Source organism: Castor canadensis, chromosome 7 (assembly GCF_047511655.1).
Source record: "Castor canadensis chromosome 7, mCasCan1.hap1v2, whole genome shotgun sequence".
Classification (NCBI taxonomy): domain Eukaryota; kingdom Metazoa; phylum Chordata; class Mammalia; order Rodentia; family Castoridae; genus Castor; species Castor canadensis.
This window is the reverse complement of record NC_133392.1, coordinates 90,113,083-90,127,980: the sequence shown is the minus strand read 5'-3', so window position 1 is coordinate 90,127,980 and position 14,898 is coordinate 90,113,083. Positions and strand designations below refer to the sequence as shown.

General features: G+C 35.5%; 1 protein-coding gene and 1 long non-coding RNA gene across 11 annotated transcripts in view; one reads left to right on the top strand and one right to left on the bottom strand.

Annotated features, from left to right (window-relative positions):
• Nucleotides 1-6,683, top strand: part of LOC141424872 (uncharacterized) — a 196,170-nt gene extending 189,487 nt beyond the window's left edge. The window contains exon 4 of the long non-coding RNA XR_012449833.1: nt 3,209-6,683. This is a non-coding gene — a long non-coding RNA (uncharacterized lncRNA). The remainder of the gene's footprint in view (nt 1-3,208) is intronic.
• The window catches only part of Col24a1 (collagen type XXIV alpha 1 chain), a 353,893-nt gene that overhangs the window by 191,454 nt on the left and 147,541 nt on the right, over nt 1-14,898 (bottom strand). For all 10 annotated transcript variants that reach the window (XR_012449831.1, XM_074079547.1, XM_074079548.1 and 7 more), the window contains 2 exons: nt 4,765-4,818; nt 3,352-3,396 (listed from right to left, as the gene is read on the bottom strand). Coding sequence is in view for 9 of the 10 variants with exons in the window: in XM_074079547.1 (XP_073935648.1) it covers nt 3,352-3,396; nt 4,765-4,818 (99 nt within the window). In the remaining variant the exon portion in view is untranslated. The remainder of the gene's footprint in view (nt 1-3,351; nt 3,397-4,764; nt 4,819-14,898) is intronic.

Sequence of the window (14,898 nt, the reverse complement as noted above, 5' to 3'; positions counted from 1 at the left end):
CATCAGGATCACTTTGATGAAGGAGCAGAAGCATAGATTCCAAATAGGACTCTACTGCAATGATCCAAGTAAAAGATAAATTAAGGTGGCAGCAGGAGAGGCTGTAAGAAACATAAGATTTTGGATTTAGTTTGAAGAAGCAGGAACCGCTTGCATGGAATGTGGGAGAATGAGAAGAATCAAAAATGAACTCAAGATTTTTAATCTGAGTAACAGAACAAAGGTTTTTTTAATCTGTGTACCTGAAATGAGGAAAACCGTGAGAAGAACAGGTTTGAAGGTTAAATTAGAAGCAGAGTTTGAGACATTTCAGTTAGATATATCCACTAGACAGCTTAGTAGAGAGATCTTACTTACAGTAGTGATACAAGTTTGGAGCTCAGGAAAGAGGTTTCTGATCTAAATATAATTTTGGAAACCATCAATGTCTTGATAGTACTTAAAGTCATAAGACTGAATGAACTTGTCTAGGAAGTGAGCATGAATAAAAAAGAGAAAAAGGCCATACACCAAGCCTTGGGCCATTCTAAAGTTTAGAATCTGGAGAAATGTGGAAAATAGAAATTTAATGCCAGAGTTAGGAGGAAATTCATGTAAGTGAAGAAATTGTTTCCAGAATGACAGAGTGATCTTGTTACGCATTATGAGGGTTGGGAAATGATCATTGGATTAACAACAGAGAGTCTGCTAATGCCCTTTCTAATATCATTTTGTTGGAGTGATGGGGACAAAAGTGGTTTACACAGATGGATGGAAGAGAAAATTTGGAAAGAGCATATAAAGGAAATATTTTGAAGAGTTTTTCTGAAAAGGGAAGGAGAGAAATGAAATAACACTTGAAAGGGAAACTGGAATCGATGTAAGTTTTGCTTTTGTTTTTAAGGTGAAACAAATAGCATCAGGTCTGTACACTGATAGGACTGATATAGCAGAGGGAAAGAGTTAAGAAGCAGGAGACAGGGGAAAGAAATGCTGGATCAGTGTCCTTGCATAAACAAGAGGATAAGGTATGTAGTGAACAAGTGAAATTCTGACCTTAGAAAAACGGCCTGCTCCTTCACAAAGCAGGATAGAAGGCAGAGTAAGTGAGCATTAGTAAAGGGAGGTATGTAAATGCAATGACAGGAAATCGTGGAAGTTCTCTTCTGATCATTTTAATCTCAGGGAAAAAGGAAGCAAAGTAAAGGATAAGAATGAAGATGAGAGAGGTGATCAGAATTTTAGAGAGAGAAAGAGTTGTGAAACAATAATTTAGGAAAGTAAAAAAGAACAAATGAGCAGGAAACAGAATCCAGAATGTAATCAAAAGGATAATTATAGTTTTAAGCAGTAGGAGAGATGTGGGGTTCTGAGGGAGGTAAGGAACAATAGAAAAGCAGTAAAATCAATGCATTGAAATTGCTGTGGGGGGGTCACCAGATTGGGTATAAGAAAGAATATATTAAAAAGAAAGGAAGGAGAGAAAGAAAGAAGATGGTGGTTGGGGACCAAGGATATAAGGAGGGGCCTGATAATGCCAAGGTAAAGGGTAGGGTCACAGCACTGTGTAGCTGAAAAGTGTAGAAAGCATGATCCCCTGGTGGGGCAGGGGAAGAAAGCCATTATCCTGGATACTGGGTGGCTTAACTGTGGTTTCTAATATCAAGCAACTTTCCCTGTTTATGTAAGATTTCATTAGGGAGCTCATGGTGCCTCAATCAAAGTGTGGTAAGTTTAAACTTATGAGGAAAAATGACGAGGAAAGAGCGCTAAATGGAACACCAATTTATAATACATAGCAGGCAGTATATATTTGGATTTTATTATTACAGCTCATTTTAAAATACTCTCGTAAGTGCAGGACTTCAAGCTAAAACATTTTTCTAATTTTTGCCAAGAACAGGACAGAGCAAAAGAACTGAAAGCATCATATTACTATTAGGTATCAATTGCTCTCTAGTTAACTTGAAGATACAAGATAAGAAATTTAGTTAAGAGTTCAAATGATTAGATTTCTCTATGATTTTTACAACAAAATCAGTAATCCATTTTTATTTTACATTTCCTGGAAAGAGCCTTAGTGAAAATATTTCTGTCATCTTTAATAAAAACAGTTTTGATTCAAGCACTGCAGAAAACTAAGGAATCAGACATTATATCTATACTACGGAAAAATATCACTGAAATCTGGTATTAAAACACTTATAATCTCTTTGAAATCATGCCATTCATAGCTTCAGTAACAGAGTTATAATTTATTGTTCTATTTAAATTCCGTCCCACTAGATTTATTTTGAGAGTGGTATACTTGAGTATGTAATATTGAAGGCTTATTTTTATATCATATCTTGCAGAGTTGTTTCCAAGAATGTAATTGATTCATGTGATGCACAAAGAGGAATATTAGGCCCCAAATTGATCTTAAACTGTTAAGGAAATAATCATAGATATTAAGACCGAGTAGAAAAGAGATGAATATGGTTCTCTTGTTTTATAATGAGGTAAATTTAAAATGACATCAATTTTGCTGGTCTCAAATAACAGTTTTTCTGTTATACATTTTTCCTTATAAAAAATAAAATATGAAGTCTTCATTTCAATGATATGATAGCAATATGTATGCTAGTGAGATAAAGTTATAAAAGAAATAATTATTATCTCTATAAAATTTTACAAACCTGTAATTATTATGTTCATGGGAGTCTAATGACTCTTAAAACAAAGATAACATATCCATCTTCACTATGTAATGGTAATGCAAACTTTGGTCATACCAAAGTGTTTAAATTCATTTTCAGAACTTCAAAATAACCATTAATGTGGTAACATATGGTGAAAAAGTAGGCAGTAAAGGTTTCTTATTAGCTTTCCATAATTTTATTGACACACTTAGAAAACAGAAGCTTCCAGAATATTAGTAAAATAGCTAAAGTATTTTGTTCCTAATTCCTTTTGGGGAAAGCTTCAAATAATTTGTACAAATTACTAAAACCATAAGACCACTGAAAAGCAAGACAATGTATTATTAGGCATAACATAACTCAAAATAGCCCTGGAGAAATCTAGTTATTGACTTATTATATTTTGGTAAATTTTATGAACTATTGTTTAACTTTTGTCCTTTATTATAAATTAAAATATTATGCCATTAAAATATTTACAGACAACTGTCTTCAAGAGAAGCATTTGTAGAGAATTATTTATTCATATTAATTTACTTTTGAGACAGAACTTCACTATGTAACTGAAGCTGGCCTGGAACCTGTTACACAGCTCAGACTTGTGATCCTCCTGCTTCCACCTCCTGAGTGCTGGGATTACAGGTATGCTTTACCACTCCTGGCTATAGAAAATTATTTTTGTGATACCTACTCTTGGCCCCAGTTCTCCAAAGGGTCCAATTGGTCCTTCTTCTCCCTTAAAAAAAAAACCAAACAAACATTAGACCATATCGTGGTCTAAAATGCATGTTTAAAAACATAAACCCTAATTCTTAATATTTATTCTGAAATTTGAAACTTGTTTTGAGATATGGTAACAATAATGCTATAATTTTCTTGTATTGTAGAGTTGTGCCATCCCACAAAATTTTTTTTTTTCAGTGATGATCCATATCTACCTTAAGAGGGACATGTGCTATTGGGTTACTCTTGGGTAGATGGTACAAGCCATATACGGAAAACTGGGAGTGTAGAAGACTGAAAGTAGATAGGATATCACAAAACCAGGATTAGGAATCATTGAGAACATTAATTAAGGATAATCATTTCCTTGTTTGGTTCATAGAGAGGAACTCAACTAAGTTCTTAACAGATGGAAATCTGTACACATTGGTATATTTAAAAATTACTTATATAAAAGATGTTTCTCTAGGTATGTTTTGATTCTTCATTCACTCACCAATTTTTTTCTTTGACACAGGGTCTCACTATGTAGCCCAGGCTGGTCTCTGATTCACAATCCCTCTGCCTCAGCCTCTCCAAGGCTGGGATTACAAAGTGTGCTGCCATACCAAAGTCACAAGTATGGGTTTGAATCTTTGTTCTGTTTTAAGCCCCAGAGATGCAAAGATATCAGATTCTACCCAAATGGGGTTTACTATCCAATACACAGCCCCCATGTTCTTTGGGTCAAATCAGCTGTAATGTCATAAAATATAAAAATCTGGGTATCCTTGTAAGGAAAAAAATCATATGGGTGGACAGAGCCTGAAAATGAACATAATAAAAACAAGCACTTGCTATTATGTTTGAAGAGAATTAAAAAATAAGAGCTTGTACTTCATTTATAGACATGTTTACTAACTATACTAATTTCTTCATCTTTAAATAACGATTTGGTATTGCCAGCTGATGTTACCACATCCTGACAACATATCTAGAACTCCTTAGAATCACATACCTTATTTGTCTGATAAACATTTTACTTGATTAAAATGAAATTCAACTTAAATATAATTCAATTAAAATATAATTTAATGGATCACACACATATAAAATAGTCACAAATCATAAATTAAATTTGAGTACATATGAGTTTGATTCTGGGAACATTCCATTGGAGACCACTGACACAAATCGCTTAATGAATTCAGAACATTATAAAATGATTCCAAATCCCGTTCCTTAACTGCCAGTATAAAGTGGTAACCTGAAATCCTTCATGGCAAGAATTATCCACACTATAACAATATTTTCTCTAAGCAAAAACTAAATTATGATGAAAAATAAAAAGGAGAAAATGTAAATTAGTAAGTTGCTAACTACATATTCACTTCCTCCATACCTGAGCTCCTTTGATGCCAGGAGGTCCAGGAGGCCCTCTATTTCCAAGATGTCCCTATATAAGCAATACAAGCACACAAAATAAAAATTATAGATCTATTACTATCTTCATCAATCAACATTAATCTGGAGATGGGCAATACTATTTGATATCATTCATTTCTCATTAAAAGTTATCAAAATGAGGTAGGAAGGTTTGTGAGCAGAAAACTGTAAGACATCTAAAATTGAGAAACACAGAATAGACTTGCTTTGAAACAGTATATTAAGGCTCAAATAATTTGCTCAGTATGTTATTTTTCAACTTCCAGATATCTTTTGAGACAAGGTTTTTCTAATTTAAAGCAACGGGTCCAGCTGCTAATCTGACAATAATATATAATAGACAAATATGTAATAGAGTGTCCACAAAGTCTGAAAACAGAGGGAGGGAGATAGATAATGTTAGGACTCCAGCAGAATCTGAAACTCACTTTTCACAATAAATGTTCTTCAGCTTCTTGATTTGAACTAGTACAAAGAGAAGGCAATTTGCAGAAGAAAGTGACAGTCTGAATTTGACTATGAATTTTAAGACTATTGCTCTCTAGGTGAGTATTTGTTCAAAACAACCATAAAAACTATATCCTAATTTATACAACACCATACAACACCTATTCAACATAGCAAGAATTTCTTATTCTAGCTATACAATGTGCCAGTAGAGGCTTTTTTGTTTTGTTTTGTCTTTTTGGTGGTACTGCGGTGTGAACTCAGGGCCTCACATATGGTAGGCAGGTGCTCTACTATGCCCCCAGCTCACCTGTAAAGTTTTAAGTAAACCTTTTCTAAGAATCACATTTTGCATTACTGCTTTTAGTGGTTCTACAACAATTAAAAGGTGTTATCTAATCTTTACCGAAGTAAATAACTATGTCATGTCAAAGAGCAAAACTATCCAGGTGACTTTGATTTTTAATTTTGGAATATAGAAGAGTGACAAACTGCATGGGGTCCTTGGCTTTGTGTTATACCTTGCTCTTTCATTGCTGTGCATTAACACAAATAAAAAATGAAAAACCCTTGTTAGTTTAAGTCTGTATTATCACAAGCATATTACAGAAACAGCATCCTTCATAAAACTACATCACTGGAAGTAGTAACCTTTTATTTTCATGCAGCTTTCTTATTTTTAAAAGGAAGAGATGAATTGGATTATGGAAAATGAGTATATGCTGTTTTATGCTGGTCCAACATACATTTATAGTTTTTCAGGCAAAACACTCTAATTTTCCTTAGGAAACAACTTGTTCCACTCAGACCATATAGTACGAGGGGTGTGACTCTAACCCTGGCTATAGTGGTGAATATGTGACAGGCACCTAAGTCAGTCAGCATATTCTGTACCCTTAGGAACATTCATTGGTTTGGAAATGAGCCAGGGACCTCCCACCCCAAGGCCATCTTAAAAAAGCAAATTTCAAACTTTAGAGAAGCTACTCGAAAGGCAGAATAGCATTAAGAATGAGATAAACCTGAACAATAGAAAACCATCAAGGAGAGAGAGCCTGAGGATGAAATCAGTGAATTCACCAATGGAGAAATAGCAGTAACTGGGCTCTCACGATATTGTTTGGAGTCCTGGTCCACTTTTGATTAAGTTCTTATACTTTTCATGTATTTATTCAAGCCTATTTGAGGTGGGTTTACATTACCTACAACCGAAAGAATCCTGACTGGATATAATGATTTCAAACTCTTCAGTATCCAAACTATTGCTCTTCTAAAATTAAAAGTGAAAAATTTTAAGATTTTTCAAAGATTGATTGGATGTACAGATCCAAAAGCTGTGATACTTGAATTCTACCACTTGATAGCTACTTTTTAATCATTTAGTTCATTTGTGTTTTCATTTTTCATCTGGCATTTTATTAATTTTCCTCTAGGAATAAGGCTCACTAAACAGCCCAGTATTAGGCTCTTAAGTGTGTAAACAGAAGTAAGACAAAGCCTTTGTTCACAATGAATTGCTAATTTAGGTAGAAGATGGTCATTTAAAATAAAACTTAATAAATAAGAGTTGTGATGGAAGTAGAAGTATCTACAAGGTATAGGAAATTTAGAAGGAGCAAAATCTTTCCCAGCAGAATCAGAAAAATTTTAATGTGTAAATAATTTTGTTTTGAGTCATGATATACTAACAGATATGCTGACAAAACTTGTAAATAAAAATAAGCATACACCAAGAACTTATAAACACCTTATGGGATACAAAAGACTCTAATAAATGTACTGTATTATTAGATTAGAGAAAGTGTGTAAGAAACTGACTCAGTTCTATACCCAGGATTTGATCAGCAGAAAGTTGAACAGTTAAAGAATATTAGTTCCCCTTAACTCTCTCATTGAAATTATTTACCGTGTGGGTGGCAACATGGACCAAGAACCCAAAATAACTCTTTCAGGGAAGCAGGCAAGCCTAGGCTGCCTTTTCCTTCTTCTTCCAAAACCAAATTATAATCTTAAAAGAATAAAAACTGGATTAAGAAAAAAAAAAAACTAGTTATGTGCTGTTTATAAGAAGTAACACCTAAAGCCTAAAACAATAGGAAGATTGGAAGCCTCAACCCCAAAATGGGAAAGATGGCTATGCAAGTGGTTTTCTAGCCCAAAAGAGCTGAATTATATTCATACTAGGTCTACTGGATTTTAAGGTAAAATAGACTAATTATTAGAATCAAGTCACTAAATAATAAATGGCTATATGACCAGGAAGAGATTAAAAACTCAATTTTATTTATATAGCTAATAACAAATTCTGAAAATAAAATAGTTGATAGACATATAAATTGAGAAATCCACTATTAGAAAAAGTTTAACATATTTCTCTAGGTAATTAATAGATCAAGCAGATAAAAATCATAAGAACAGATAAGACTTAACCAAATTAGCAAACTTGTGATGGCCAAACATAGAACACTGAATCTCCCAATGGGAGCTTACACAATCTTTATAAGTATAAAAACAGAACATTTGTGGAACTAAGTACCACAAAGGCCAAAAATGTCTATCAACTGTAGTATCAGTTAAGAAATGTAGTAAATCTATATATTGGGTTACATACTATGTAGATTAAAGGTGAACAGTCTATTAAATACATGAACCAACCTAGATTAAGCTGACATGATAAGATTGATGGGAAGAATAAAGTCAATGAAGAATATATATGTGTATCTGCAAATGAAGAATCTGCTGACTACACTGCTGATCACATCCTCTGTTTCCTTGCTGAAGATATAATATAATTCCATTTATGTGAATTTCTAAAACAAAGCAACAGACATTGTAGGAGTAGAAATATATGTATACATATGCAAATGCTAAAAACATGGCAAAAACAAATGCAGGGAGGGTAGAAGTAGATAAGATTAGGGAAGAGATACACAGAATTGTGTTAGCACTAGCATTGCTGTAGGTGTAAATAAAACAGTACCTAGAATATAACAGGAGTTCCATAAATATTAGTTTGTTTTCATCTCATATATCACACACTAATTAATAATCACAACAGTTTCTTTTATTTACTTACTTATTTTTATTCATTTATTCATATGTGCATACATTGTTTGGGCTATTTCTCCCTCTTGCCCCCTACCCCTCTCCCTCTGCCCCCATCCTCCCCTCACTTCCAGGCAAAACCTGTTCTGCTCTTTCCTCCAATTTTGTTGAAGAGAAGACATAAGCAATAATAGGAAAGACATAGCACTTCTGCTAGTTGAGATAAGGATAGCTATACAGAGAGTCCTAGCATTGCTTCCATGCACAAGTGTATTACAACCCAAACTGATTCATCTCTACCTGAGTTTTACACTAGTTCCTGATCACCTTCCCATATTGACTTCTGTAGCTTTAAGATTTCTGTATTAGCTCCTCTGCAGTGGGGACATCAAACACTTTCATGTTTTGGGTTTCCTACCTATCCCCATTCCTCCCGTGTGTGCTCTCCCCTTAGCGTGTGACCCAAGTCCAACAACATTGCTGTATTTGCCCTAGATCTAAAGCCCACATATGAGGAAGAACATAGGATTTTTGGTCTTCTGAATCTGACTAACCTTGCTCAGAATGATGATCTCCAGTTCTATCCATTTACTTGCAAATGATAAGATTTCATTCTTTTTCAAGGCTGAGTAAAATTCCATTGTGTGTAAGCACCACAGTTTTTAAATCCATTCGTCAGTAGTGGGGCATCTTGGCTGTTTCCATAATTTGGCTATTGTGAATAGTGCTGCAATAGACATGGGTATTCAGGTGCCTCTGGAGTAACCTGTGTCTCATTCCTTTGGGTATATCCCTAGGAGTGGGATTGCTGGATAATATGGCAGGTCTATGTTTAGATTTTTAAGAAGTCTCCAAATTTTTTCCAGAGTGGTTGTACTAGTTTACATTCCCACCAACAGTGTAAGAGGATTCCTTTTTTCCCCACATCCTTGCCAACACCTGTTGGTGGTGGTGTTGCTAATGATGGCTATTCTAACAGGGGTGAGGATGAATCTTAGTGTGGTTTTAATTTGCATTTCCTTTATTGCTAGAGATGGTGAGCATTTTTTCATGTGTTTTTTGGTCATTTGAATTTCATTCTTTATTGGTTCATTGGTTTTGGGAGAGTTTAGTTTTTTAAGATCCCTATATATTCTGGTTATTAATCCTTTGTCTGATGTATAACGGGCAAATATTTTCTTCAACTCTGTGGGTGGTGTCTTTGGTTTAGAGACCATTTCTTTTGTTGTGCAGAAGCTTTTTTTTAATTTTATGAAGTCCCATTTGTCCATCCTTTCTCTTAGTTGCTGAGCTGCTGGGATTCTATTGAAGAAGTCCTTGCCTATACCTATTACTTCTAGAGTGTTTCCTGCTCTTTCCTGTACCAACTTCACAGTTTGGGTCTGATATTTAGGTCATTGATCCATTTTGAGTTGATACTAATACAGGGTGATAAACATGGATCTAGTTTCAGTTTTTTGCAGACGGATAACCACTTTTCCCAACAACATTTGTTGAAGAGGCCGTCTATTCTCCATCATATTTTTTAGCACCTTTGACAAAAATAAGGTGGGCATAGTTGTGTGGATTCATATCTGGGTCCTCTATTCTGTTCCACTGGTCTTCATGTCTGGTTTTGTGCCAGTACCATGCTGTTTTTATTGTTATTGCTTTGTAATATAGTTTGAAGTCAGGTATCGTGAAACCTCCAGCATTGTTCTTTTGACTGAGTATTGCCTTGGCTATTCGCAGTCTCTTGTGTTTCCAAATGAACTTTAGGGTAGACTTTTCAATCATTGTGATGAATGTCATTGGGATTTTCATGGGAATTGCATAAAAAACATCTAAGTTGCTGTTGGGAGTATAGCCATTTTTACTATGTTGATTCTACCAGTCCATGAGCATGGGAGATCTCTCCACTTTCTATAGTCTTCCTCAACCTCTTTCTTCAGAAGTTTATAGTTTTCCTTGTAGAGGTCATTCACATCCTTTGTTAAGTTTACTCCTAGGTATTTGACTTTATGAGGCTATTGTAAATGGAATTGTTTTCATATATTCTTTCTCAGTTTGTTCATTATTATTATATAGAAATGCTAATGATTTTTCTATGTTGATTTTATATCCTGCTACCTTGCTATAGCTGTTGATGGTGTCTAGGAGTTTTGGGGTAGAGGTTTTTGGGTCTTTAAGGTATAGGATCATATCATCTGCAAAAAGGGATATTTTGACAGTTTCTTTACCTATTTGTATTCCTTTTATTTCTTCGTCTAGTCTAATTGCTCTGGCTAGGAATTCTAGGATTATGTTGAATAGGAGTGGGGATAGTGGGCATCTTTGTCTCGTTCCTGATTTTAGGGGAAATGATTTCAGTTTTTATACATTAAGTATGATGTTGGCTATAGGTTTGTCATATGTAGTCTTTACTTTCCTTCTATTCCTAGTTTTGGGTTTTTTCTGTCCTCATTGCCAGGGGTCTGTCAATCTTGTTTATTTTTTCAAAGAACCAGGTTTTTGTTTCATTGATTCTGTTTTTTTTTTATTTCATTAATTTCAGCCCTTATATTTATTATTTCTCTCCTTCTGCTTGTTTTGGGATTTGCTTGTTCTTGTTTTTCTAGGAGTTTGAGATGTAGTATTAGGTCATTGATTTGAGATCTTTCTGTCCTTTTAATATATGTACTCATGGATATAAACTTTCCTCTTAGGACCTCTTTTCTGTGTCCCATAGGTTCTGGTAAGTTGTGTTTTCATTTTCATTAACTTCTGGGAACCTTTTAATTTCCTCTTTTATTCCATCAATGACCCGTTGATCATTGAGCAATGTGTTGTTCAGCTTCCAATTGTTTGCATGTTATCTGTTGTTTTTGTTGTTGAGTTCTAGTTTTAATGCATTGTGATCAGTTAGAATGCATGGGATTACTTGCTTTGTGCCCTAAGAACTGATCAATTTGGGGGAAGGTTCCATGGGCTACTGAGAAGAATGTATATTGTGCAGAAGTTGGATGAAACATTCTGTAGACATCAGCTAGGTCTATTTGATCTATTGTGTGATTTAGTTGTAGAATTTCTTTATTGATTTTTTTTGGATGACCTATTTATTGGTGATGGGGGGTATTAAAGTCTTCCACTACCACTGTGTTGGAGTCTATATATGCTTTAAGGTCCTTCAGAGTATGTTTGATGAAATTGGGTACACTGATGTTGGGTGCATATAGGTTGACAATTGTTATTTCCTTTTGGTATATTTCCCATTTTATTAGTATGGACTGTCCTTCTTTATCTTGTTTGATCAATGTAAGTTTGAAGTTTACTTTGTCTGAGATAGGTATTGCTACTCCTGCCTGTTTTCAGGAGACATTGGCTTGGTAAATCTTCTTCCAGCCTTTCACCCTAAGCTAGTGCTTCTGTCGATATGGATCTTCTGTAAACAACAGATTCTTGGATCTTCCTTTTTAATCCAGTTTGCCAAGTGTTGTCTCTTGATGGGGGACTTAAGTCCATTAACATTCAGTGTTAGTATTGATAGGTATGTGGTGATTCCTGTCATTTAGTTGTTTTTGTTGTTTAAGGGTTTTATTGTGTGCAGCTGAATCAATGTTACTCTCTGATTCTTTTTCTTCTCCTGTGGTTTGGTACTGCCTGTCCTTTCATGGTTTTGTTTGCTTTCATTTTCTGTGTGTAGAATTCCTTGAAGAATCTTTTATAGTGGTGGCTTGGTGGTCATATATTGTTTTAGTTTCTGCTTATCATGGAAGACTTTTATTGGTCCATCTATCTTGAATGATAGTTTTGCTGGGTAGATTATCCGAGGGTTGAAGTTATTTTCATTCAGTGCTTGGAAGACCTCTTTGCCCTTCTTTCTTTTAAGGTTTCTGTTGAGAAATCTGCTGTGATTTTGTTGGGTTTACCTTTGTATGTTATTTGTTTTTTCTCTCTTACAGGCTTCAATATTCTTTCTCTATTCTCTGTGCTTGTTGTTTTAATGATAATATGTCATGGGGTAGTTCTATTTTGGTCAAGTGTGTTTGGTATCCTGGAGGTTTCTTGTACCTGAACGGGCATAGCTTTCTTTAGATTTGGGAAGTTTTCAGTTTATATTTTGTTGAATGTATTATGCATTCCTTTTGCTTGCACCTCTTCTCCTTCTTCAATGTCCATGATTCTCAGGTTTGGTCCTTTGATGGAGTTGGTGAGTTCTTGCATATTCTTTTCACAGGTCTTGAGTTGTTTGATAGCTCTTCAGTTTTTCCTTTAATTTCCATTTTACCTTTAAGTTCTCAGATTCTGTCTTCTGCTTGTTCTAGCCTTCTATTGTGTTTTGTATTTCTGTTTCATTCTTTTTTCTGAGGTTTTCCATACCATGGGTTACTTCCTCTTTAATATTGTCAATTTTCATCTTTAATTCATTTATCTCTCTATTTATAGCATTCTCTGCTTCACTTTGATGTTTACTTAGGGCTCCTATGAGTTCCTTTATTTGTTTCTGTGTCTTCTCACAGTCTTTATTTTTGGTGTCTTGGAATTTCTTGAGTGCCTCTTGTACATTTTGGTTGACCATGTCTAGTAACATCTCCATGAAATTCTCAGTGATTACTTGCAGAATTTCTTCTTCTAAGATGTTCTTGTGGGTTTTGTTGGGTTCCTTGGCATAGTTTATCTTTGTTTTGTTGGAGTCTGGAACTGGATATCCATTTTCTTCATTTCCCTCTGAATTCTGTATTAAATTATTTTTGGGGGGAGAATGGTTTCCATACCCTTTTCATCTTCCCATCACTATACTTGGTACTGTGTAACTATGTTCTTGATAGGCCATTGGTGGTTTCAGTTGCCTGTTTTCTTTCCCTTGGTTTAATTTTGTTTTGTGGGTGTGTTGGGTTTTAGGTTAGTGTATGTGTGCTATTTCTGTCCCTGGTCTGTGTTTAATTTAGTATTAGCTAACTCACAATAGTAAAACTAACAAAACAAAATAAAACAAAAACAAAAACAAAAAAACCAAAGAAATCAACAGGGAGAGATGGACAGATATACACAAACAAACAGGAAACAAAACAAACACAAACACACACACACACACACACACACACTCACTCACTCAAATTCCAGGTTCAGGAAAGACAGAATTTTCAGTCTTAGTCATTCTGGTGTTACTTACTCCTTTAGCATCCAGTACTGGTGTTGGTATTTAAGCAGAGGTTCTGTCTTAGTCTCACCAAGTGGCTGGGAAGTCTTGGCAGTTTTTTTTTTTCTTTCAGTGGCAGCTGCTTAGTCAACTCCTCCCTTAGTGAGGCGTGGCAGTTTGAGTTTGTATATTGCCCTCAGGTTCCAGAGAACAGCTCCATAGCCCACCAGCCATCCTGCTTTGGCGTTGGGTTTTCACTGTGTTGGTTTACTGGGGACTTGTTTCTTTGCCTCACCCCCTTTCTCTGGGGCAAGGCCAGAGATCCATCAGCAGGCTCCCTACTGTCAGCATGTTATGATGGTTTGATGACTGCTTTTCAATTTTGCAGCATGGTTTGACTTTGGATGTTGCTCATTGGCTCAGGAGATGAGCTTTGTGGACCACTATCTGTCCTATTTCAGGGAGTGGCTTATCACCCACCTGCTGTCAGCCATTCTGCCTTTCCAGCCTTTGTTTACTGAAATTTCCTGCAGAGATCAGCTCCTCACTTCTCCCCCCTTCTCCAGTGTGCTTAGAGCACCCAGCCCCCTCTGCTGAGTGTTACTTTTCAGTTCCTTGTGTATTATTCAGTTTTTTTTTTTTTTACGGGGCAGGGGGTCAGTCCGTCCAGGGGGCTATGCTGGTTTATCCCAGGGGTGGCTCTGGGAATACCGTGTGATGCTTGGTGCTCACCTGTTGGTATGCCGAATGTCTCCCAAGCAGGTTTGGAGCTGGCATTTGGTGGTGCAGGAGCCCTCCTGTTTTCTCAGTGTAACGTGGCATAAGAAGCTTTGTATGGGCTGGGGGTTCAGGGTGTTGAAATTGTGATTCTTCTTGGTGCTTTTTTTTCTGCCAAGTGTGGCTCCAGCATCTCAGCAAGATTATTGATTTATGGAGCCCATGCTGTCTGCTTCTGCACTCTTGTTGCCATCTTGGATGCCACTTGCAAGAGTTTCTGAATTCACAATTCACTTATCTGACCTATAGACTCACATTTATTTACTACTATTATTCTCCTAAGCTCTTTTTCATCATCCTACCACCCTCAAAAACTACCATGGGGTAAATAAATAGAGATTTTGTATGCAACTGAAGTTAAATTATTATCAGCTTAAATAGATTGTTATAACTATAAGATGTAAGAGAAAATAAGAAGGGAGTCAAAGCATGTCACTACAAAAACCCCCTAGGAAACACAAAGGAAGATAGCAAGTAGGGACAAAAAAAGCTATAAAATAGACAAAAATCAATATGACAGCACTAGTAACTTCTTGATATCACTAATTACTTTAAATGTGAGTGAATTACACTCCCTAATCAAAAGAGGTACAGTGGTTGAATGGATTAAAATGCCATATCCTACTATATGCTGTCCACAAGAGACTCAAGTTAGATTTAAGAACACACATATTTACAGAGCTGAAGGGAGAAATAGCTAGCAATACATTAGGAGATTTTAAT